This window comes from Pan troglodytes, chromosome 20 (genome assembly GCF_028858775.2).
Source record: "Pan troglodytes isolate AG18354 chromosome 20, NHGRI_mPanTro3-v2.0_pri, whole genome shotgun sequence".
Lineage (NCBI taxonomy): Eukaryota > Metazoa > Chordata > Mammalia > Primates > Hominidae > Pan > Pan troglodytes.
This window is the reverse complement of record NC_072418.2, coordinates 10,483,394-10,508,038: the sequence shown is the minus strand read 5'-3', so window position 1 is coordinate 10,508,038 and position 24,645 is coordinate 10,483,394. Positions and strand designations below refer to the sequence as shown.

Below are 24,645 nucleotides of genomic sequence, written 5' to 3'. Positions count from 1 at the left end.
AGGACCTACGTGCACACACAATGCCCACCTCGTGCTGAAGCTCATACTGAGCTCTCAGGACCCCAGCCCCGCTGCAGTCCCTGGCTGGACCTGCACTCCATCTGCCCCTTCTCACAGCTGAGTCCTCTCCCCACGGGTGGAGGTCGTACTTGCCCCCCACCCAGCTCATGTCCCTGCTCTTCCAGATATCGACGAGTGCTCAGAGGAGCCCAACCTCTGCCTCTTTGGCACCTGTACCAACAGCCCTGGGAGCTTCCAGTGCCTCTGCCCACCTGGCTTTGTCCTCTCTGACAATGGGCACCGTTGCTTTGGTAAGTCCACACAGGGCTTAGGGAAGAGGGTGGGAAGTGGGGCGGGGAAGGGTCAGATCGCCCAGAAAAGAGGGCTGTGGTTTCTTCTATGACCCTTTGGGAGCTCTGACCAGGCAGAGGTGTCTGTCTGCATTAGCAGAGTTATCCTAGTGCCAGCAACCTCTTGGCTATAGAGGTCATGTCTACGGAGGGCTAACCTGGTCCATTCTGAGCTAGGTGTGTGCTTATTTAGGTTTTCCTTGTATTGGTCACATGACTGTAGGCTGTCAATGGGCTGGTTTTGTCCAGTTTGAGCTAGCCTAGACTACTCTGGGCTGGCTCCATTTCAGCTGGGCTAGCCTTGTCTACTGTGGGCTAACCTCACCCAGCTTGAGCCAGCCTGTTCTCTCACAGGTCAGGGGCAATAAGGGTGAGAGCAGAGCCTGCAGTTCACCTCAGCGAATATTTGCTGTTCTGGGAGGCTGGGACCCCAGCCTGCTGGTGAGGACTTGATAGGTGTCCAGAGCCAAGGATTGGGGGTTTGGATCCTCGGGCTTTCTGGAATCAGTCGTTTTGCCTCTCCAGGAAGGGGTTTTTGATCCAAGAGTAACCACCGAGTTTGATCTTTCTTCCTGGCATGAGAACACCCCAAAGCAATGAAGTGGGGTGGGATTCCAGCTGTCCCCTCAAAACCCCAGGGCAGGCCGGGGGCGGTGGCTCATGCCTGTAATACCAGCACTTTGGGAGGCTGAGGCAGGCTGATCACCTGAGGTCAGGAGTTTGAGACCAGCCTAGCCAATGTGGTGAAACCCCGTCTCTACTAAAAATACAAAAATTAGCCGGGTGTGGTGGCACATGCCTGTAATCCCAGCTACTTGGGAGGCTGAGGCAGGAAAATCACTTGAACCTGGGAGGTAGAGGTTGCAGTGAGCTGAGATCGTGCCACTGCACTCCAGCCTGGGCAACAGAGCAAGACTCCATCTGAAAAAAAAAAAAAAAAACAACCAACAACAACAACAACTAAAAACCCAGGGCAGATCCTCATTGGCCCAGAGTAGGTCACATGTCCATACTCAAACCAATCACCATGACCAGGGGCATGGCATGTTCTGATTGGCCACTGGCAGGATCAGCACAACCCATTCACCAGGACTGGGGTGCAGGAGGTCACAGGGGCAGGTGGGCACTGCCAGCGGCTTTCAATCAGGGTAATGGAGCCCCCACCCCACAGACACACGGCAGAGTTTCTGCTTCACCCGTTTTGAGGCTGGGAAGTGCTCGGTGCCCAAAGCTTTCAACACCACCAAGACCCGCTGCTGCTGCAGTAAGAGGCCTGGGGAGGGCTGGGGAGACCCCTGCGAACTGTGTCCCCAGGAGGGCAGTGGTGAGTGCCCACCCCTGTCCAGGCTCCCTGGATGATGTGCCCTCACCTTCCTGTCTCATTCTTCTCTCATCCTTCCCTGCACACACCTGGGGGCTGCACCTAGGCCCTGACTCTGACTCCCCTCCCCCTCTCCGTCCAGCTGCCTTTCAGGAGCTCTGCCCCTTTGGCCACGGGGCAGTCCCAGGCCCGGATGACTCCCGAGAAGGTGAGCCCCTCACCCACGTGCTAAGAGCCCCTTCTGGGCCACCCAGATCCATCTCCACACTGCCTGGGTCTCTGAGTTTCAGGCTCCCCCTGAGAGCCTGGGTGGCCCTGGACCCTGCCAGCCTGGGGCTTGGGCTTTTGTCCCCTTGGGGCCTTGAGTGTGGCCAGGGCTCTGGCGATTGCGTGGTGACAGAAGCCATGTCTGCAACGCCTGCCATCCGCAGACGTGAATGAGTGTACAGAGAACCCTGGCGTCTGCACTAACGGCATCTGTGTCAACACCGATGGATCCTTCCGCTGTGAGTGTCCCTTTGGCTACAGCCTGGACTTCACTGGCATCAACTGTGTGGGTGAGTGGCCAGCCCTTCCCCAGCTCTGTCCCAGGCCCCTCCCAGGACAGGAAGGAGCAGAGCAGGGCAGGAAAGACACCCCCAGGCAGTGGGTGAGATCCTGTCCTTAACCACTGCCTCTCTCCCCCATTCACTTTTTCTCCCTCTGTGCTTCATTCACTCATTAATTCACTTGCTCACTCATTTTCTTGCTCATTCATTCACTCACTCACTTATTCATTTACTCATTCACTTATTCATTTACTGACTCATTCATTCACTGACTCATTTATTCATTCACTTGCTCACTCATTTTCTCATTCATTCACTCATTTACTCCCTTACTCATTTACTCCCTTACTCATTCACTTACCAATTCACTCACTCATTCACTCCTTTGCTCACTCATTCCTTCACTTGTTCATTCATTCACTTGTTAATTCACTAACTCCCTCATTCATTCACACATCATTCATTCACTTGCTCATTCACTCACTTATTCATTTACTCACTTATTCACTCATTCACTCATTTGCCCCCTCACTCATTCACTTGCTAATTCACTCACTCATTCACTCCTTTGCTCACTCATTCCTTCGCTGGTTCATTCATTCACTTGTTCATTCAATCACTCCCTCATTCATTCACACCTCATTTATTCACTGGCTCATTCATTCACTCACTCATTCATTTACTCATTCACTCGTTTGCTCCCTCATTCATTCACTTGCTTGTTTGTTCACTCATTCATTCGTTCCTTCATTTGGCTCCTTGCTCATTCACCCATTCAATCACTCATTTATTCATTTACTCACTCGTTCCTTTGCTCATTCATTCATGCTTTCACTCATTCAGTCACTCATTCGTTTCCTCATTTGCCCCCTTGTTCATTCATTCACTTCCTTGCTGATTTCTCCATTCACTCACTCACTAATTCACCCACTCATTCACCCCTTTACTCACTCATTCCCTTATTCATTTAACCATTCATTCACTTACTCATTTATATGTTTTTTTAGAGATGAAGTCTTGCTATGTTACCCAGGCTCTTTTGGAACTCCTGGGCTCAAATGACCCTCCTGCCTCAGTTTCAGTTACTGGTTTAATCACTCCTTCATTCACTGGCTCATTCATTCACTTCTTGCTCATTCACTCACTCCCTTGCTCACTCATGCATTCCTTTACCTGCCCACTTGCTCACACATTCACTCATTCATTCACTAAACACATACCGCTTGCCCGCCCCATAGCCAGACTAGAGGTGCATTCGATCTGGCCCCCTCCGATCTGTGGTGGTCAACAGGCAGGCAGATGGGATGCTACTGAGGATGGGTGACCCTCTGCAGGTGCTGACCACCCCCTTACTCCCACCCAGACGCAGACGAGTGCTCTGTCGGCCACCCCTGTGGGCAAGGCACATGCACCAATGTCATCGGGGGCTTCGAATGTGCCTGTGCTGACGGCTTTGAGCCTGGCCTCATGATGACCTGCGAGGGTACAACTCTGCTTGCCCAGGACCTGGGCCGTGTGACGGAGATGCCTGGGGGAGGGAGTGGAGGTCCCGCCCTCAGCCCCTACCCAGCTGGCACCTCCACTGGCCTCCCCAGACATCGACGAATGCTCCCTGAACCCGCTGCTCTGTGCCTTCCGCTGCCACAATACCGAGGGCTCCTACCTGTGCACCTGTCCAGCCGGCTACACCCTGCGGGAGGACGGGGCCATGTGTCGAGGTAGGCCTGACTAATATGGTAAAACCCTGTCTCTACTAAAAATACAAAATTAGCTGGGCATGGTGGCACACGCCTGTAATCCCAGCTACTTGGGAGGCTGAGAGACAGGAGAATCACTTGAACCTGGGAGGCAGAGGTCGCAGTGAGCCGAGATCATGCCACTGCACTCTAGCCCGGGCGACAAGAGCAAAACTCCGCCTCAAAAAAAAAAAAAAAATCCTGCAATGCACACAGAACAGCCGCCCACCACAAAGAACTTTCCTATCCCAAATGTTCATAGTGTCAAGCGTGGGAGACCCTGGTCTGGGACTCAGTGTCTCTGGGGCTGTTTCAGGGTCAGTGTTCCAGGGGCCATGAGCAGACTCACAGACCCTGACATGGGCAGGGGATGCAAGCTTTGGGGGACAATTCCTGATTCCCTCAGCTTCTTGGAGGCTGGGGCTGGGCAGGAGCTGGGGGCTCCCTTCCTAAGAGGGATAGACACTTGACAGGGCCTGCAGGGAACTCACTCAGGTCCCACAGGGCTGACGCAGGGTGGAATCCAGGTCCCCACAGCCATAGGGTGCCTGGCCTTGACTGACCATCTGTCTCTGGTCATCCGAAGATGTGGACGAGTGTGCAGATGGTCAGCAGGACTGCCACGCCCGGAGCATGGAGTGCAAGAACCTCATCGGTACCTTCGCGTGCGTCTGTCCCCCAGGCATGCGGCCCCTGCCTGGCTCTGGGGAGGGCTGCACAGGTATGGGGCACTGGAGCTTCAGAGGTGCAGGGAACCCCTTGTGGAAGGGAGAGGTCAAAGCAAGAGGGTTGGACCAGGCACGGTGACTCATACCTGTCATCCCAGCACTTTGGGAGGCTGAGGCGAGAGGATCGCTTGAGCCCAGGAATTTGAGGCTTCAATGAATGGGAGGGACAGGCAGTGGGGGGGACAGGCAGTGGGAGGGACAGGTAGTGGAGGGGACAGGCAGTGGGAGGACAGTGCCGCTGCACTCCAGCCTGGACGACAGAGTGAGACCCCATCTCCAAAAACAATAAAAATGAAAATAAGGCCGGGCACGGTGGCTCACGCCTGTAATCCTAGCACTTTGGGAGACCAAGGCGGTTGGATCATCTGAGGTTAGGAGTTTGAGAACAGGGTGGACAACACGGCAAAACCCCGTCTCTACTAAAAATACAAAAAAAAAAAAATAGCTGGGCGTGGCGGCGGGCACCTGTAATCCCAGCTACTTGGGAAGCTGAGGCAGAAGAATTTCTTGAACCCGGGAGGTGGAGGTTGCAGTGATCCAAGATCAGGCAATTGCACTCCAGCCTGGGAAACGGAGCGAGACTCTGTCTCAAAAAATAATAATAAAAATAAAAATAAATAAAATAAAAATAGGCAAGAGGGCCTGGGCAGATCCAAAGGGGCCCTTTGGGGCTGTGGGAGAGGCTGGCTGCCTGTGGCCTCCCCGCCCACCTGCCTCACCCCTCCCATCTCAGATGACAATGAATGCCAGGCTCAGCCTGACCTCTGTGTCAATGGCCGCTGTGTCAACACCGCGGGCAGCTTCTGGTGCGACTGTGATGAGGGATTCCAGCCCAGCCCCACCCTTACTGAGTGCCACGGTGAGTGTGGCTGGACGCGCACAGTGGATGCAACCACCTACCATGTGGCGCCCACTGCCTGTCCCCCCCACTGCCTGTCCCCCCCACTGCCTGTTCCCCCCACTGCCTGCCCCCTTCACTCCCTGTCCCTCCCACTGCCTGTTCCCCCCACTGCCTGTTCCCCCCACTGCCTGTCCCTCCCACTGCCTGTCCCCCCACTGCCTGTCCCTCCCACTGCCTGTCCCTCCCACTGTCTGGGAGCCCTCCAAGGCAGGGACAGGGCCTGTGGCACTGACGGGCAACCCAGGGGGTTGCTGAGCTAATCCGGACACACATGTCCAGTGCTCCCCTGCTGCCCCTCTTCCCTCTGTCCCTTCTGTTAAATACTAGAAGAGCGGGATGCTCCCTCCATGCCTCCTCCAACTTACTGGCGCCACACCCTGGAACCAGCCTTCCCCAGATCTCCTACTTCTGGGGAGCTAACCCCAGCCGGTGACCCACTAGTGCCATCTGTCCTGTGTATCCAACGCCCTCCTGGACACCCCTATCCCCAACACCCCCAAAATACAGCTTGCCCCAAAGCAAGCTCAGTCTTTGCCCCCAAACCAGCCTCCTGGAGTGACCGTTGTCTTTCCCGTTGTTCTCCGCAGACATCCGGCAGGGGCCCTGCTTTGCCGAGGTGCTGCAGACCACATGCCGGTCTCTGTCCAGCAGCAGTGAGGCTGTCACCAGGGCCGAGTGCTGCTGTGGGGGTGGCCGGGGCTGGGGGCCCCGCTGCGAGCTCTGTCCCCTGCCCGGCACCTCTGCCTACAGGAAGCTGTGCCCCCATGGCTCAGGCTACACTGCTGAGGGCCGAGGTGGGTGCCCATGCCCTCAGGACCCCCAGGGAGGCAAGAAACAGGGGAGTTTGCTCAGGGTCATGTGTCTGTACTGCAGCAGGTGCTGGAATGTGTGAGCCACACTGTGTGTGTCTGTGTGTGTGTGTGTGTGTGTGTCTTTGTGCTAGCAGATATGAGAACCAGTACATGTGCCCCATATGCGTGGAAGAACTCGGGGGGTTGAGGGAGCAGGTGTGTGAGCCAGTGTGTGTGTGTGTGTGTGTGTGTGTTCTAAGACAGAGTCTCACTTTGACACCCAGGCTGGAGTGCAGTGGTGCAATCTCAGCTCACTGCAACCTCTGCCTCCCAGTGGCATACCTGTCATCCCAGCACTTTGGGAGGCTGAAGCAGGAGGATTGCTTAAGCCCAGGAATTTGAGGCTGCGATGAGCTAAGATAGTGCCACTGCACTCCAGCCTGGGTGACAGAGCAAGACCTCGTCTCCAAAAGCAATAAAAATAGGCCGGGCACAGTGGCTCACACTTGTAATCCCAGCACTTTGGGAGGCTAAGGTGGGCGGATCACCTGAGGTCAGGAGTTTGAGATCAGCCTGGCCAACATGGTGAAACCTCATCTCTACTAAAAATACAAAAAATTAGCTGGACTTGGTGGCGTGTGTCTGTAATCCCAGTTACTCGGGAGGCTGAGGCAGGAGAATCCCTTGAACCTGGGAGGCAGAGGTTGCAGTGAGACGAGATCACGCCATTGCACTCCAGCCTGGGCAACAGAGAGAAACTCTGTCTCAAAAAAATAAATAAATAAAAATAAAAAGCAAGAGGGCCTTAACAGACCCAAAGGATCTCTCTGGGGCCGTGGGAGAGGCTGGCTCTCCCGTGGCCAGTAAAGATGAGGTTTTGCCATGCTGGCCAGGCTGGTCTCGAACTCCTGGCCTCAAGTGATCCGCCCACCTCAGCCTCCCAAAATGCTGGGATTACAGGCGTGAGCCACCGCGCCCGGCCCAGTGTGTGTTCTTTGTGAGTGAGAGCTCGTTCCGGACTGCGTGGGAGCTGGTGTGTGTCTGTGTGCATCAGCTGAGTGAGAAGTATACACCGTGTTCATCTGTGAAGTAGAAGGCCGTGAGAGGGAGCCAGCGGCCTGTGTGTTGTGGACTTGGGTGAGTGTACAAGGGCAGGTATGTGAGTGTCTGCGTGTGAGCGAGCATAAGGACATCAGTGCGTCTCATTGAGTGTGTCACTGATAGTGAGATGGGTTATCCATGTGACCAGCAGTGACATCAACAGGACTGGGGAGGGCCGGGCGCGGTGGCTCACGCCTGTAATCCCAGCACTTTGGGAGGCTGAGGCGGGCAGATCACGAGGTCAGGAGATTGAGACCATCCTGGCTGACACGGTGAAACCCCGTCTCTATTAAAAATACAAAAAATTAGCCGGGCGTGGTGGCAGGTGCCTGTAATCCCAGCTACTCGGGAGGCTGAGGCAGGAGAATGGCGTGAACCCGGGAGGCAGAGCTTGCAGTGAGCAGAGATCGTGTCACTGCACTCCAGCCTGGGCGACAGAGCGAGACTCTGTCTCAAAAAAAAAAAAAAAAAAAGAAAAGAAAAAATAGTAGGACTGGGGAGGAAATGGCTTTTTGGGGGTGTGGCTGGGGGGAGACTCGGGAGTGCCTGAGTGTTGGTGTGTGTTCCCGTGTTTCTGCAGGAGCATCTAGGTGTGTGGCTAGTGTGTCATGTTGCATGCACTGTGTGTCTCTGTTGTGCATGTTGGTGCACTGAGGAGGTGTCGCTGTTGAGGCTGGGGAGGGGTGGGTGTGAGTCCCCCTCCCTGGAAGCTTCATGGGCGTGTCCTGCGGGCTCAGGTGTCATCTGCAGCCTGAGGATGGGGTCCACGTGGGCTGGGGTGCAGTGGCCAGTGTGGAAGGGAGGCTGGACTTTCCTCCGAGGAGACGGCTGCTGGGCAGAGAGAAGGAGACATGCCTCGGTGGAGGCGCGAGGCAGCCAGCCAGCCCCATTTGCACCCTACTTTTTCCCAGATGTAGATGAATGCCGTATGCTTGCTCACCTGTGTGCTCATGGGGAGTGCATCAACAGCCTTGGCTCCTTCCGCTGCCACTGTCGGGCCGGGTACACACCGGATGCTACTGCTACTACCTGCCTGGGTGAGCCCAGCCCTCTGCACCTGCACCCTTGGCCCAGCCTGGCCACCTTCTGTGCAGCCCCTGAGCACAACTTCCCTGAGACTTTCCAGTTTGCAATGTTAGGCTTTCATTTACAAAGTGGTGCCCGAACCATACAGACAACTGAGGGCCAGGTGCGATGGCTCGCTACTGTAATCCCAGTATTTTGGGAGGTCGAGGTGGGAGGATCACTTGAGACCAGGAGTTCCATAGCAACATAGCAAGACCCCATCGCTAAAAAAAATTAGCCAGGATGGTGGCCTGTAGTCCCACATGCGCCTGTAGCCCCAGCTACTTGGGAGGCTGCTTGAGCTCAGGAGTCTGAGGCTGCAGTGAGCTATGATTGTGCCACTGCAGTCCAGCCTGGGTGACAGAGTGAGACCCTGTCTCTTAAAAAATGAAAAAGAAAAGAAAAGAAAGAAAAAAGAAACAGGCCAGGCACAGTAGCTCATGCTTGTAATCCCAGCACTTTGGGAGGCCAAGGTGGGCACATCATTTGAAGCCAGGATTTCAAGACCAGCCTGGCCAAGATGGTGAAACCCCATCTCTGCTAAAAATACGAAAATTAGCTGCACGTGCTGGTGCACGCCTATAATCCCAGCTACGCGGGAGGCTGAGGCAGGAGAATCGTTTGAACCCCGGAAGTGGAGGTTGTAGTGAGCTGAGATCATGCCACTGCAGTTTAGTCTGGACAACAGAGTGAGACTCTGTCAAGAAAGAAAGAGAAAGAAAGGGAAGGAAGGAAGGAAGGGAAGGGAAGGAAGGAAGAGAGAGAGACAGAAAGAAACAAAGAGAAAGGGGAGAAAGAGAAAAAAGAGAAGAAAGAAAGAAGAGAAAGAAAGAAAAAGAGAGAGAGACAGAAAGAAAGAGAAAGAAACAGAAAGAAAGAAAGAGAAAGAGAGGGAGAAAGAGAGAAAGGGAGAGGAAGGAAGGGAAGGAAGGCCAAGTGAGGTGGCTCACGCCTGTAATCCCAGCACACTTTGGGAGGCTGAGGCAGAAGGATCACTTGAGGCCAGGAGTTTGAGACCAGCCTGGCCAACATCGTGAAACCGTCTCTACTAAAAAAAAGAAAAAAGTAAAAAGAAAAAAAATTAGCCAGGTGTTATGTGCCTGTAATCCCAGCTGCTTGGGAGGCTGAGGCAGGAGAATTGTTTGAACCTGGGAGGCGGAGGGTGCAGTGAGCTGAGATTGCGCCATCGCATTCCAGCCTGGGTGATGAAACGAGACTCTGTCTCAAGAAAGAAAGAGAGAAACAAGGAAGGGAGGGAGGGAGGGAGGGAGGATCCTTTCGTTCTCCCACCCCCACCCTGTTTGGGCCACTTTCCTGCTGTTATTTCTTCCTTTTATTTTGCACATCCTGATATTTTTCAGTTGTGTTTTGTAGCAAGCGTACATCTAAGTCAGCGGGAAGAAAACTCTAGCCCGAGGGTCAAGTCTGGCCCTCCATTTGTTCTTGTCAATAAAGTTTTATTAGCACACAGCCATGCACATTTGTCTGCTTACCCTCAATGGCTGCTTTGCTAGTACAAAGGCCACATGGAGTAGTTGTATCTGAGATGGTGTGGCCTGCACAACCAAATGTATTTCCCATCTGGCTTTTTGCAGAAAGAAGTGTTCATTCCTGTGTAAGTCCACAGATTTCAGATGGTCGGGGTCTGGTGGAGACCTCAGTCCCTGAACACCCCCAGGGAATCTCTGTCTAACCCCGCCCCACCACCCACGCTGTCCTTCCCCAGATATGGATGAGTGCAGCCAGGTCCCCAAGCCATGTACCTTCCTCTGCAAAAACACGAAGGGCAGTTTCCTGTGCAGCTGTCCCCGAGGCTACCTGCTGGAGGAGGATGGCAGGACCTGCAAAGGTGATGTCCTTTCAACTCTCCCCCACTCCCACCACTGCATGCAGTCTAGGGCCCCAAAGGGATGCCCAAGACATGTCCCCTGCAATCTCACCCCCTCCCATCTGCATGGAGTCAAGCACCATCTCCGGGGTCTTTCTCTTGTCACCCCTCTGCCTGGAGGTGGCAAGGGCAGCCCCTGGGAAGCCCCTAGTCCCCCACTGGGCCCTGCCCTGAGCCTGCTGGACCATCCGTGCTGCAGACCTGGACGAATGCACCTCCCGGCAGCACAACTGTCAGTTCCTCTGTGTCAACACTGTGGGCACCTTCACCTGCCGCTGTCCGCCCGGCTTCACCCAGCGCCACCAGGCCTGCTTCGGTGAGTGACCCTTGCCCCTCACCGGGAGGTGACGCATGACCCCAGCATTAGTTATTTTGCTCACCAAAAAAATATCAAGTTGGCCGGACGCAATGGCTCACGCCTGTAATCCCAGCACTTTGGAAAGCTGAAGCGGGTGGATCATCTGAGGTCAGGAGTTCAAGACCAGCCTGGCCAACATGGTGAAAACCCGTCTCTACTAAAAATACAAAAAAATTAGCCTGGCATGGTGGCAGGTGCCTGTAATCCCAGCAACTCGAGAAGCTGAGGCAGGAGAATCGCTTGAACTCGGGAGGCAGAGGTTGCAGTGAGCTGAGATCATGCCACTGCACTCCAGCCTGGGCAACAAGAGCGAAACTCTGTCTCAAAAAAAATAGTATCAAGCACCCGGTGTGTACTGGACACTGGGGACATGGGGGCGATCAGAACAAAGTCGTTACTTCCTTAGTGCTCGCTTCCTGGAGGCATCTAGAACCTCCTTCCTCTCCTTTGGGAGAAGAGAGGCCCTCTGGCCTTGGCTTATGGCATCTTGCCTTCCCCCTGACAAGTCCCTGCTGGATCTCCCTCCCAGAGCCTCCCCAGAGCGCTCCTGAAATCCCAGGTCTCACATAGTCCCAAGAGGAAATCAGTTCAACAGCTAAAGCCACAAGGGCATCTGCTACCATCATTGTTTCTTAGTGTCTCGTGGCCCCCAGGGAACACAATCTTCCCCAAAGGCACAGCCTAGTCAAGGGTGGCCCCATTCACGTGCCCACTAATCTGCCCAGACAGCACCTACTGTGTACCAGGCAGCGCTCTAGACCAAAGGGTGGCAAACTCCAGGCTGCCAGCCAAGCCCGGCCCCCTGCTTGCTTTTGTTAATAAAGTTTTATTGACACACAGCCAAGCCCACTTGCTTACAATCACCTGTGGCTGCTTTTGCACTATATTGGCAGAGAAGAGTCTTGGGACAGAGCCTGTTACAGAAACAGAAATGGTTTGTCAGGCCCTGTTATAGACCCTGGGGGTACAGCAACAAACATAAAAGGCAGGGCTCTTCCATCATGGAACTTTCCTTCTAGCACAGAATCAAGACTAGAAGCAGACATAACAAGAAATTAACAGAATGGTGTGGTTGGGTGTGGTAGCTCATGCCTGTAATCCCATCACTTTGGGAGGCTGAGGCTGGCAGATCACTTGAGGCCAGGAATTCGAGACCAGCCTGGCCAACATGACAAAAACCCATTTCTACTAAAAATACAAAAATTAGCCGGGTGTGGTGGTGGCACCTGTAATCCCAACTACTTGGGAGGCTGAGGCAAGAGAATCACTTGAACCTGGGAGGTGGAGGTTGCAGTGAGCCGAGATCGTGCCCCAGCACTCAGACACAGCAAGACTCTGTCTCGAAAACCAACCAACAAACAAAAAATTAACAGAATAGTGTGTTCAAAGGTGATGTGTGTCATGAAAGAAAGAAAAAGTAAAAGCAGGAGTTCAGGAAAGAAGGAGAGGGCCACAGGGTTGTTTTGGAGGGTGGGGAGAGGTTTGGTGGTGGTTGTTTTTGGTTATGTTGTCTGTTTGTTTGTTTGTTTTAGAGATGGAGTCTTGCTCCGTCACCCAGGCTGGAATACGGCAATATGATCACAGCTCACTGAAACCTCAAATTCCTGGGCTCAAGCAATTCTCTCCCTTCAGCTTCCCTGGTACTTGGGACTACGGGCTCACCACATCTGGGTTTTTTGTTTTGTTTTTTGTTTCTCAGAGATGGAGTCTCTTAATGACTCTATTGCCCGGGCTGGAGTACAGTGGCTATTCACAAATGTGATCACAGCACACTGAAGCCTCAAACTCCTGGTGTCAAGTGATCCTCCCACCTCAGCCTCCTGAGAGGGCTTCAGTTTTAAGAGAGGGATCAGGTCAAGTGTCACCAAAAGAGAACATTTGGCTGGGCACTGTGGCTCATGCCTGTAATCCCAGCACTTTGGGAGGATGGCTTAGGGCCAGGAGTTCGAGACCAGCCCAGGCAACATGGCAAGACTCCATCTCTACAAAAAATACAAAATTAGCTAGAGGTGGTGACACCTGCCTGTAGTCTTAGCTACTTAGGAGGCTGAGGTGGGAGGATCTCTTGAACCCAGGAGGTTGAGGCTGCAGTGAGCAGTGTTCATACCACTGCAGTCCAGCCTAGGGGACAGAGCAAGACTCTCAAAAAAAAAAAAAAAAAAAAAAAGAGAGAGAGAACATTTGAACAAAGACTCTTGAAACAAGAGGCATTTCTGTTTCTCTGCAACATTAAAGTCTGTGGCCAGGCATAATGGCTCACACCTGTAATCCCAGCATTTTGGGAGGCTGAGGCAGGAGGATTGCTTCAGCTCAGGAGTTTGAGACCAGCCTGGGCAACACAGTGAGACCCCATCTCTATTAAAAAAAAAAAGTAAGGTTTTCACTGGACGTGTGAGCAGCTGCATGGACCAGGGCCGTGCATCACATGGGTACTATCCGTGGAGCAAGGTCACACGTGACTGCTTCTCTCACTAGAAATGAGTTTAAATTCTCAGCCAGGCAGGTGGTGGTGTGAGGCTCAACTTGATCAAAAGTCAACAAACTTTTTCTGCAAAGGGCTCAAGAGGAGTAAATATTTTCAGCTTTGTAGTTGAGATGGTCTCTGTCGCCATGATTGGACTCTACCATGCTAGCATCAAAGCAGCTGGAGAGATACGTAAATGAAAGACCGTGTCTGTGTCCCAATAAAACTTTATTGATACAACAGATAGTGGCTTGGATTTTGTCTCAGGGTGTTCCTGTCTGTTGATGACTAAACTATTAATAGAAGAGCAAACTCACATGACCACAGTAGGCCAGCCTGACACTTGGTTTGCTTTGCTAGATGTAAAGGAAAGAAATCGTGGGTGGTGGCAGACATTTCTGTTTTTAATTTTTGAGATGGAGTCTTGCTCTGTCGCCCAGGCTGGAGATTGCAATGGTGCAATCTCAGCTCACTGCAATCTCACCTCCCAGGTTCAAGCGATCCTCCTGCCTCAGCTTCCCAAGTAGCTAGGACTACAGGTGTGTGCCACCACGCCCGGCTAATTTTTGTATTTTTTGTAGAGATGGGGTTTTGCCATGTTGCCCAGGCTGGTCTTAAACTCCTGGGCTCAAGCAATCTGCCCATCTCGGCCTTCCAAAGTGCCGGGATTGCAGGCCACGGTGCCTGGCTGTGCCAGACATTTCTTCTGGCCAGAGTCTAGAGCTATTCTCTGTGGCCCCTCAAGTGACAGCTCAGGCAGCTGCAGGGGCCACTCCTACTTAGAAGCTGCATATTCCCATGTCTGTTGTTTCCAAGAGATATTCACTTTTTGTTTGCTCATTTTTGTTTTTTGAGACAGAGTCTCACTCTGTCGCCCAGGCTGGAGTGCAGGGGCGTGATCGTGGCTCACTGCAACCTCTGCTTCCTGGGTTCAAACGATTCTCCCACCTCAGCCTCCCAAGTAGCTGGGATTACAGGCATGCAGCACCACATCCAGCTAATTTTTGTATTTTTAGTAGAGACGGGGTTTCACTATGCTGGTCAGGCTGGTCTCGAACTCCCAGCCTCAGGTGATCTGCCCGCCTCGGCCTCCCAAAGTGCTGGGATTACAGGCATAAGCCACTGTGCCCGACCCCAAGAGAGACTCTACATCTCCATAGATATGTGCTTAGTGTCAAGAATCTCTGTACTCAAGGAAGCTAAAAGCAGGATTTTCCACCAGGAATTTGCTGTTAATTCCTCAAAATCCCAGTTCAAATGCAATATACCAGCCATGGGCTCCTACCATTGTAGCAATGCTCTCTGGCCATTTCTACCAATGCCCTCCTACCATCGTAGCAACCTGGCCATTTTAGCCAGCTCAGGCTGCCGTAACAAAATGCCATAGACTGCAAGTGTGGGATTTAGCAAATTCAGATCCAAAAACTGGGCCGGGCGCAGTGGTTTGCACCTGTAATCCCAGCACTTTGGGAGGCTGAGTTGGGAGGATCTCTTGTGTCCGGGAGTTTGCGACCAGCCTGGGCAACATAGTGGACAATGCAGTCCCCACTAAAAATACAAAAATTAGCCAGGCATGGTCTTGTGCACCTGTAGTCACAGCTACCCAGGAGCCTAAGGTAGGAGGCTCACCTGAGCCCAGGAGGCGGAGGTTGCAGTGAGCTGAGACTGTGCCACTTCACTCCAGCCCAGGGGACAGAATGAGATCCTATCTAAAAAAACCAAAATTAACAGTTGGTTAAATGAAGCAGAGCAAATCCACACCAAGTGAAGATGTGATGGCCATTTAAAATTATGCAAATAAGAATAGTAAGAAAAAAATATATATGTGTGTGTGTATATATATATTTTTAAGATGGAATCTCACTCTGTCAGTCACCCAGACTGGAGTGCAGTGGAACAATCTTGGCTCATCGCAACCTCCGCCTCCCCGGTTCAAGCGATTCTTCTGCCTCAGCCTCCCGAGTAGCTGGGACTACAGGCGTGTACCACCACACCTGGCTAAATTGTTTTGTATTTTTAGTAGAGATGGGGCTTCACCATGTTGGTCAGGCTGATCTCGAACTCCTGACTTCAGGTGATCCGGAGGCTCCCTAGGCCTCCCAAAGCACTGGGATTACAGGCATGAGCCACTGTACCCAGCCCCCAAGAATAGTAAGAATATTTAAAGACATAGAAAGATGATCACAGACTATTCAGTTTAAAACAATAGCTTATACACACACACATGCACGCACACAGACAACCCATACACTGGGTGGCTTAAACTACAGAGATTAATTTTTTTTTTCTGTTCTGGAAGCTGGGCAGTTCAAGATCAAGGTGGCAGCATGGCTGGTTCTGTGAGGGCTCTCTTCTTGGTTTGCAGACAGCCACCTTCTTGCTGTGTCCTCACTTGGCAGAGACAGAGCAAGCTTTCTGGTGTCTCTTATAAGGGCACTATTCTCATCATAAAAGCCCTACCCTCATGACCTTATCTAACCCTGATCACCTCCCAAAGACCTAATCTCCAAATACCAGCCCACTGGGGGTTAGGGCTTCAATATAGGATTTTGGAGAGACACAAACATTCAATCCATGGCACCGGCTGACCTCACACTATTGTCAGGTTTCCATGAGAACAAAACTCAACAGGCAACCCTATGTCATTTTTCCATGGGAGAAGGAAAAGAGGCTTTGTTTATCTTTTACTCTTTTACCGGGCACTGCCCTAAGCCTTTTACATGATTAGGTTAATTTAATTCTCTCTCGCATGCACACAAAAATGCAATGAGGTAGACATTATCATCTTCATATACAGCTGAGGACATCGAGGCACAGAGAGGGTAGGTAAGTTGCCCAAGGACACACAGCTTTGAGGCGGTGGAGATGAGATTCTTTATGTGCAGGATCTCAAACATTGGTGCCTATTCTGTGAGTCAGGAACTGTTACAGATCTCATTTCACAGAGTGGGAAACAGGCACAGAGAGGGTGAGCAACTTGCCTGAAGCCACACAGTGGTGGGACTGGCATTGTGTAACCTGACACGAGTTCCTTAACCAGCAGGCAACCCTGCCTGATCTCTCTCCTCTGCAGACAATGATGAGTGCTCAGCCCAGCCTGGCCCATGTGGTGCCCGCGGGCACTGCCACAATACCCCGGGCAGCTTCCGCTGTGAATGCCACCAAGGCTTCACCCTGGACAGCTCAGGCCATGGCTGTGAAGGTACAGCCCAGCTTTGGCTGGGGTCTAGTGTTTGGGGGTGTTGGTCCTGAGAGCCGTCTGGTAAACCCTCTCTCCCTCTCTCTATGTCTCAGATGTGAATGAATGTGATGGGCCCCACCGCTGCCAGCACGGCTGTCAGAACCAGCTAGGGGGCTACCGCTGTGGCTGCCCCCAGGGTTTCACCCAGCACTCCCAGTGGGCCCAGTGTGTGGGTGAGTGGAAAGGGCTGGGAAGAAGCTGGGCCCTCCACCAGAATCTGCTCAGAGCAGGCGACTAACAGACACCACCCTGCAAGATGATGTGACAAGCACAATTATCTAAAGATTGAACAGGCCAGCCCAGAAGATAGTGAGTTTCCCACTGCTGGGGAGTCAAGGTGCAGCAGAATAAGCATCAAAAAGTGTCTGAGTTCATTCCTTAGGGCATGGTGGCCTGGAGGACTCAGTTGAGAAAGATTCTGAGACCTGAAGTCTGCAATTTTGTGATCACAGGGAAAGAGTGCTGTGATTGATTAGTGATGTCTGCCACAAGTGTGATTAGTGATGTCTGCTATGGATGCTGCAAGGGGCAATGGAGGTGTGCATGCTATATCATTGCCATAGCTGTTGCAGAGGCCCTCCATTTGGGGGGCTAGCCTTCTGCCCCCCAACCTTACCCCATCTTCTGGCTGCTCTAGGACCTCCTAGCAGCCTCTTTCACTGCTCTTTTCATTCCTCCACTGCAGTGCAGCTTTCACCCTCTACCATTTTCAGGCCCACTTGCTCTCTCCTGAGACTTCTCCTCGGCCTCCATCCTCTACCTCCACTGCTCTGGGCACCACAGTCTGCCCCTTCAGGCTCCTGGACACTCTCTTCTGTGGCCTTTGTGATGTGGCTATCCCTGCTCTCCCACTGCCTCACAGGCACTGCCTTCTTTGTCCCCTCCTTTTGTCTGTCATGGTGGGTCTTTAGCTAAGTTCTTCTTGGGCTTCCCACACCACATGACCCCAACCCCCAGGCAAGCTGCTTGTCCCCTGGGGATCTTGGGGATCCCACAGACCATTGGCCTTTGCTGGCAACTCTTCCTCAACTTGTTTCCTCCCCCCGTACTGACTCATTCATTCTTTCCCCGACTGTTTGCCAAGGACCTTCCTTTCACTAGGCCCTGAGCTCAGATGCAGAAGTGAGCTGAAAAACCATTTCTGCCTTGAGTTTTTCAGTCCAGCAAAGGAAACAGAGATTAATTAGACCCCCAACTAGGTTCTCAACAGAGGACCATTTTACCCCCATAGTACATTTTGAAGTGTCTGCAAGACATTTTTGATCATCACAATTGGGATCCACCATGGTAGTTCACTCTTGTGGGGTATTGAGATAGGAGGATCATTTGAGGCCAGGAGTTCAAGACCAGCCTAGGCAACATATCAAGACCCCCATCTCTACAAAAAGTTAAAAGATTAGCCAGGCATGTTGGTGCACACCTGTAGTCCCAGCTACTCGGGAGGCTGAGGCAGGAGGATCCCTTGAGCCCAGGACGTCAAGGCTGCAGTGCACTATGGTTGCACCACTGCACTCCAGCCTGGGCAACAGAGTGAGACTCCCAACTCTAAACAGACAATTGGAGGCAGATAGGTGTTCCTGGTGTCAAGCGGGTGGAAGCCAGGGATGCTGCTCAATGTCCCACAGTGCAAGGAGGCCTCCTCCCTAGAGAATGATCTGGCCCCAAGTGTCAATAGCGCTGAGGGTGAGAAAGCTTGTTCTAGATCATCCCACATTTTGGGATTTAGGGGAAGTGTTGAGAGATGCTGTGAAGGAGAACCACAGGGTTTGGGGCAGCGGGGCTATGGGGCCGATCTAGTCTCAGGGCTCACTGCCAGCTTGCTGGAGAGTTTGGCATTGGACTTGGGCTCTGAACATAGAGCATTCCAGGTGGAGGGCTCTGGGGGTGTGAAGGCTGCACTGCCCCACCTCTGCATCCTCCCTCTCCTCCTCTTTTCCTCCCACAGATGAGAACGAGTGTGCCCTGTCGCCCCCCACCTGCGGGAGCGCCTCCTGTCGCAACACTCTTGGTGGCTTCCGCTGCGTCTGCCCCTCTGGCTTTGACTTTGATCAGGCCCTCGGGGGCTGCCAGGATGTGGATGAGTGCGCCGGACGGCGTGGCCCCTGTAGCTACAGCTGTGCCAACACGCCTGGTGGCTTCCTGTGCGGCTGTCCTCAAGGCTACTTCCGGGCTGGGCAAGGGTGAGAGGCTGGAGTGGGGCAAGCAGACTCCATGCCCCGCAAGCGTCCATGCACGCACACACACACACACACACGGGGCTTTGTGCATGCCAAGAATTTACCAGACGAGCTCCTTCAGCCTGTGCATGCAGGCATTTGCCCACATATGCACAGAGTCCTGGACACGCAGAGGTACAGTGGCACCTGTATCTATTCACACACATCCTCACAGCACTCACATGTAGTTGTCCACGTGGCACACACCCGTACCAGCATGCGTGGGCACCCTTGTGCATTTACAGATCCCAGCATGCACACGTGTGTGTGTGTGTGTGCGCGCGCGCATGTCCCAGTGTGCACTCAGGCTCATGCATGCCCACATCCCTGGGGGCACAGTGCCATTGCTACATCCTGGTTTGCACAGGTGAGGAAGCACGCGTCAGCCATCTGTGAGTGCTCACACTATACACACATCCCCGGGCACACTCAGGGAGATTCACACATTCCTACGAGCACACATGTGCCTGCATGAGTTATTCCCCATGTGAACACACAGGTTGGCACACGCACATGCCCCTGGGTATGCTCATGTCCACTCATTCATCCCAGCCTGTGCACGTCCTCTCACTCCTGTGTTCACACCTATGCCCAAATGAACCAAGGGACACACATGCACACCCTTATGTGGTGCACACACACTCGTGCACACGGAGCCACACCAGCACATGCTCAGAGGCATTTGTGTGCGTGGGCATTTGCAGCATGACTCAGAACGGAGTATGGGGTGGAGCGGCGTGGCTGGGGAGGTCCCATCAGCCCACCTCTGAAACCCCTCCACCCTGCCCATCCTGGCCCAGGCACTGTGTCTCCGGCCTGGGCTTCAGCCCCGGACCTCAGGACACCCTGGACAAAGAGGAGCTGCTCTCGTCTGAAGCCTGCTACGAATGCAAGATCAATGGCCTCTCCCCTCGGGACCGGCCACGACGCAGTGCCCACAGGGACCACCAGGTGACATGGGTGCTGCACTAGGCAGGGGTGGCCAGGGAATGGGTGAGTGTGGGAAAGAGGCTGTGGACCCGACTTAGTCATGTCAGCCCCCCAAGAAGGAGCACCAGGCTCCAGATCCCAACAGGTTCCCCATGTCATGGTGCTGGCTTAGGGCCTTCTTGTGCTTTCTCAGCCCTGGGATTTTTCTTGGGGGGGTCTCTGGGGGACACATCTCCCAGACACTCTGCCTCACTCCTGGTGACAAGTCAGGCGTCTTCCATACAGACCCTGGCCGGGCTGTGATGCTTTCTATGGGTCCCTTTTATAAAGGCACTTGGATGCAGGGAAATAACTGGGCCCCTCCAACCCTGCCTGCACCCTGGAATCTGTCACCCCCTCACCTCCTGGTTGGTGAAGGCCTCCCTTGGGACCCTTTTGGGATTTAGTTCCAATGGGGCCCTAAGTGGCCTCTGTACCACAGCTCTGCCCATCTCAACTCTTCTGTGCATCCCTCTGGGCTGTTCTCACAAACCCTTAGGCCAAGTTAAGCCCAAGCCCCTTCCCTGTCTGAGCCTTGGGGAGGTGAGTCTTTTCTCTGGGGACCCCAGCAGAGGCTCCCCTTAGGAGCCCCAGGGCCCCAACCTGACATACCCACTCAGCATCTACCCTGTACCCCTCTTGTGCCTGAGGTGCTCCTGGAGTTCCTGAACCTGCCTTGTCTCTAGGAATCTCAGGGATCTTCAACACACCACTCAGTAGCCGTAGGGCAGGCCTATGGCTCCATCCCTCCTTCCCTCTCGGGCCACCCCATCAAGGTGTGCAGAGACGGCAGTTTTGCCACAGATGCCAGCTGCTTGCCCCTCAACTGAAGAGTCCCTGACTATGGGTCAGTCCTGCAGCCATCACCCAAGGGATCTGAAAGCCAAAAATGTATTAAACACCTGCTGTATGCAGGTATCACTCCAAGTGCTCTCTGTTCACAGCCTCTCAATGTTTATGACAACCCTGGGAGGTGTAGATGCCACTATTTTTTTTTTTTTTTTTTGAGACGGAGTCTCACTTTTGTTGCCCAGGCTGGAATGCAATGGCGTGATCTCGGCTGACTGCAATCTCTGCCTCTTGGGTTCAGGCGATTCTCCTGCCTCAGCCTCCCGAGTAGCTGGGATTACAGGCGTGCACCACCACGCCCAGCTAATTCTGTATTTTTAGTAGAGACGGGGTTTCTTCATGTTGGTCAGGCTGGTCTCGAACTCCTGACCTCAGGTGATCCGCCCGGCTTGACCTCCCAAAGTGCTGGGATTACAGGCATGAACCACTGCACCCGGCCTAGATGCCACTATTATCCCTATTTTACAGATGGAGGAACTCAGGCTCTGAGAGGTTAGGGCACATGCCCAAGTTACAGAACTTGAACGTGGTGGTTCAGAGATTCCATGGATATGGCACATGGACTTCTCTTTACAAGCAGCCTTGGCATCCATGGCCAGCCATTCTGGGCCCCTCTGTCTTCCGAAGCCATCACTTTACATTGTTTCCCAAACAATTATCACTGAACATGGAAACCATTACCCCAAACTCACCCCCACTGCAGACATTTAGGTCGAAGCTTCTTCACTCCACAGATTTTACTGAATACCACTGCTGGGCACTGTAATGGAGCAACAGTGAACAACAACAACAAAAACACCTGCCCTCGTGAGGCTGATATTCTAAAAGGGAGACACACAAGAAATCAACATGTAAAACATATCATCTTTTATAACACATGACAAATATGATACATGATAAGTGCTATGGGGAAAAACAAAGTGAGACATGGGATAGGGTTATTGGGCTTGAGAGGCTTTCTATATTAGATAAAATGTGAGTATATTACTTTGTATTACTGAAAGGCCCTTTTTCCCCTCTAGTTATTTTTTCCCCCTTGCTAGGAAAAACTGTGGATGTATATATTATCCCATAGTTACTGATATTTTCTGTAAACTTCATAAGGGTAGAGCTGTGTCTGTAGGATTTACTACTGTATTGGTACCCCTTGGTACTCAATAAGAGTGAGTGAGTGGTTGTCAGGGTCCCAGGGCAGAAGTAGATCAAGACAGAGAAGGGCTAATTTTTGTATTTTTAGTAGAGATGGGGTTTCGCCATGTTGGCCAGGCTGGTCTCAAACTCCTGGCCTCAAGTGATCAGCCCACCTCAGACTCCCAGAGTGCTGGGATTACAGGTGTGAGCCACTGTGCCCAGTCAAGGCCAGGATTTTGAGACCAGCCCGGGTAACATAGTGAGACCCCCTCCACCTACAAAAAGTAAAAATATTAGCCAGCTGTGGTGCCATGTGCCTGTAGTCCCAGCTACTTGGGAGGCTGAGGTGGGAGGATTGCTGGAACCCAGGAGTTCAAAGCGGCAGTAAGCTGTGATCACACCTCCGCACTCCAGCCTGGGTGACAGACAGACCCTGTCTCAAAAATAGGGCTGTATTGTGCCTTTGCCTGCAATACCCACTGACTGCCAGCAGGGGTCAGTAAGAGCATAAGTCTTAACAACATTCCGTGGGAAGAAGGCCTGAGATCTGCAGAACTGAGGGGCTGGGGAACAGGAATAACTTTCACTTGAATGCAACAGCAAAACACTCCATCGGCATGTAAATGAGGCCAAACCAACACAGTGCTCCCTAAAACAAAGGCAAAGAAAACACAGATGACCTTCTGTGGGGTTGGATACCTCACCCAGCCCTGGGGTAGCCTGCCATTGAGGCTCGCTGTCTTATTCAGGGCCCTGTCCAGCTGCCAAGACCAGGAAGGCACTTCAGAGGAGCTTAAATAAAGAAGGGTTTGTCATTGGCACACAAGGGGCTCTCAAAGAGGGCCAGATGCAGGAAGCACAGCGGAAGCTATCAGGCGGCTCTTCTGTCTGGTCCTTTACGCTCTCCTCTCCAGCCCTGCTTGGCATCCCGTTTCTCTCACTGTCAGCTCTGGCATTCTTTTAGGGGCTGGCTTCTGCTGAAAGGCCCTTGTTCCTAACACCAGCCATCCCAAGACATTTCTGAGTGACCTTAGGGCTCTGGGTCGCAATGTCATCTGAATAATCCCCTGGCTGCTGGGTCTCTGAGAGCAAATCTTTGATACCTTTGGCCCAGGCTGGCAGGGGTCTGAGCAAGGTCCCTCAGCTGGGACTAGGGGTCTGTAGTGTGTAACAGTGGCCGTTTCCCTGCCTCTCTCAGAAGCAGCCTCAGCCTTATGCCACTGAGTCTACAGATCCAGCTGACCTTGCGGATGAACAACCAGACTTGAGATGCCAAGGGAAGCAGTATTTTCCTCCACTTTATTTTTTTATTGATTTATTATTTATTTATTTATTTATTTATTTATTTATTTGAGGCAAGGTCTCACTCTGTCACCCAGGCTGGAATGCAGTGGCGCAATCATAGCTCACTGCAGCCTTGAACTCCTGGGCTCAAGCAATCCTCCCGCCTCAGTCCCCCAAGTAGCTGGGACCACAGGCACATGTACCACCACACCTGCCCAGCTAATTTTTGTATTTTTTGTAGAGACGGGGTTCACCATGTTGCCCAGGCTGGTCTCAAACTCCTGGGCTCAAGTGATCCACCCACTTCAGCTTCCCAAAGTGCTGGGAGTACAGGCATGAGCCACCGTGCCCACCCTATTTATTGATTTTTTTTTTTTTTTGAGACGGAGTCTTGCTCTGTCGCCCAGGCTGGAGTGCAGCAGCATGATCTCCACTCACTGCAAGCTCCGCCTCCTGGGTTCATGCCATTCTCCTGGCTCAGCCTCTGGAGTAGCTGGGACTACAGGCACCTGACACTATGCCTAGCTAATTTTTTTTTTTTTTTTTTGTATTTTTAGTAGAGATGGGGTTTCACCTTGTTAGCCAGGATGGTCTCAATCTCCTGACCTCGTGATCCACCTGCCTGAGCCTCCCAAAGTGCTGGGATTACAGGTGTGAGCCACTGCGCCCAGCCTATTTATTGATTTTTAAAATCAATTTATTTTCTTTTTTTCGGGGAGCAGGGTCTCACTCTGTCACCCAGGCTAGAATGCAGCAGTGCAATCATAGCTCACTGCAGCTTGAACTCCCAGGCTCAAGGGATCCTCCCACCTCAGCCTCCCTAGTAGCTGGGACTACAGGTGTGCAACACCACACCTGGTTAATTTCTTGTATTTTTAGTAGAGACAGAGTTTCACCAGGTTACTCAGGCTGGTCTCGAACTCCTGGGCTCAAGCAATCTGTCCACCTTGGCCCTCAGCCAACTTCATGTCTTTTCATAGCACATCTTGTCACTTTTACATTTTCCATTTATTTGTCTACTATCTGCTTTGCTTTACTAGAAGGTAAACTCCCTGAGGGGAAGGATTTTTATCTGCTCATTGCTAAATCCCCAGTGCCTCAAAGATTGCCAGGAATTCAGTAGGTGCCTAATAAACATATATATATTTTTGAGACAGGGTCTCAGTCTGTTACCCAGGCTGGAGTGCAGAGGTGTGATCACAGCTCACTGCTGCTTCGAACTCCTGGGACCTCCCACATCAGCCTCCTAAGTAGCTGGGACTACAGGTGCACACCAGTACTAATATTTTCACTTCTTGTGGGTGGATGAGGTCTCACTATGTTGCCCATGCTGGCCTCAAAATCCTGGCCTTGGCCAGGCACAATGGCTCACGCCTGTAATCCCAGCACTTTGGGAGGCTGAGGTGAGCGGATCACTTGAGGCCAGGAGTTTGAGACCAGCCTGGCCAACATAGTGAAACCCTGTCTCTACTGAAGATACAAAAATTAGCCAGGCATGATGGCAGGCACCTGTAATTCCGGCTACTTGGGAGGCTGAGGCAGGATAATCACTTGAACCCAGGAGGCAGAGGTTGCAGTGAGCCGAGATCGTGTCACTGCACTCCAGCCTGGGCGACAGCAAGACTCCATCTCAAAAAAAAAAAAAAAAAAGAAGAAGAAACAAAGAAATCCTGTCCTCAAGCAGTCCTCCTGCCACAGCCTCCA

General features: G+C 52.5%; 1 protein-coding gene across 20 annotated transcripts in view; it reads left to right on the top strand.

Moving 5' to 3' along the window:
• FBN3 (fibrillin 3) overlaps positions 1-24,645 on the top strand; it is an 84,387-nt gene that overhangs the window by 57,948 nt on the left and 1,794 nt on the right. For 12 of the 20 annotated variants that reach the window (XM_016934906.4, XM_054674142.2, XM_016934917.4 and 9 more), the window contains 16 exons: positions 186-311; positions 1,522-1,674; positions 1,814-1,879; positions 2,103-2,228; positions 3,583-3,702; positions 3,815-3,937; positions 4,542-4,676; positions 5,417-5,542; positions 6,172-6,378; positions 8,388-8,513; positions 10,268-10,390; positions 10,629-10,745; positions 16,325-16,453; positions 16,546-16,665; positions 18,438-18,672; positions 19,509-19,659. In XM_016934906.4, coding sequence (XP_016790395.3) covers positions 186-311; positions 1,522-1,674; positions 1,814-1,879; positions 2,103-2,228; positions 3,583-3,702; positions 3,815-3,937; positions 4,542-4,676; positions 5,417-5,542; positions 6,172-6,378; positions 8,388-8,513; positions 10,268-10,390; positions 10,629-10,745; positions 16,325-16,453; positions 16,546-16,665; positions 18,438-18,672; positions 19,509-19,659 — 2,183 coding nt within the window. Of the gene's footprint in view, positions 1-185; positions 312-1,521; positions 1,675-1,813; positions 1,880-2,102; positions 2,229-3,582; positions 3,703-3,814; positions 3,938-4,541; positions 4,677-5,416; positions 5,543-6,171; positions 6,379-8,387; positions 8,514-10,267; positions 10,391-10,628; positions 10,746-12,319; positions 14,979-16,324; positions 16,454-16,545; positions 16,666-18,437; positions 18,673-19,508; positions 19,660-20,363; positions 20,604-24,645 lie in introns of those variants that run through there. The other 8 variants (XM_063800488.1, XM_016934902.4, XM_016934912.4 and 5 more) reach the window with 8 other exon arrangements.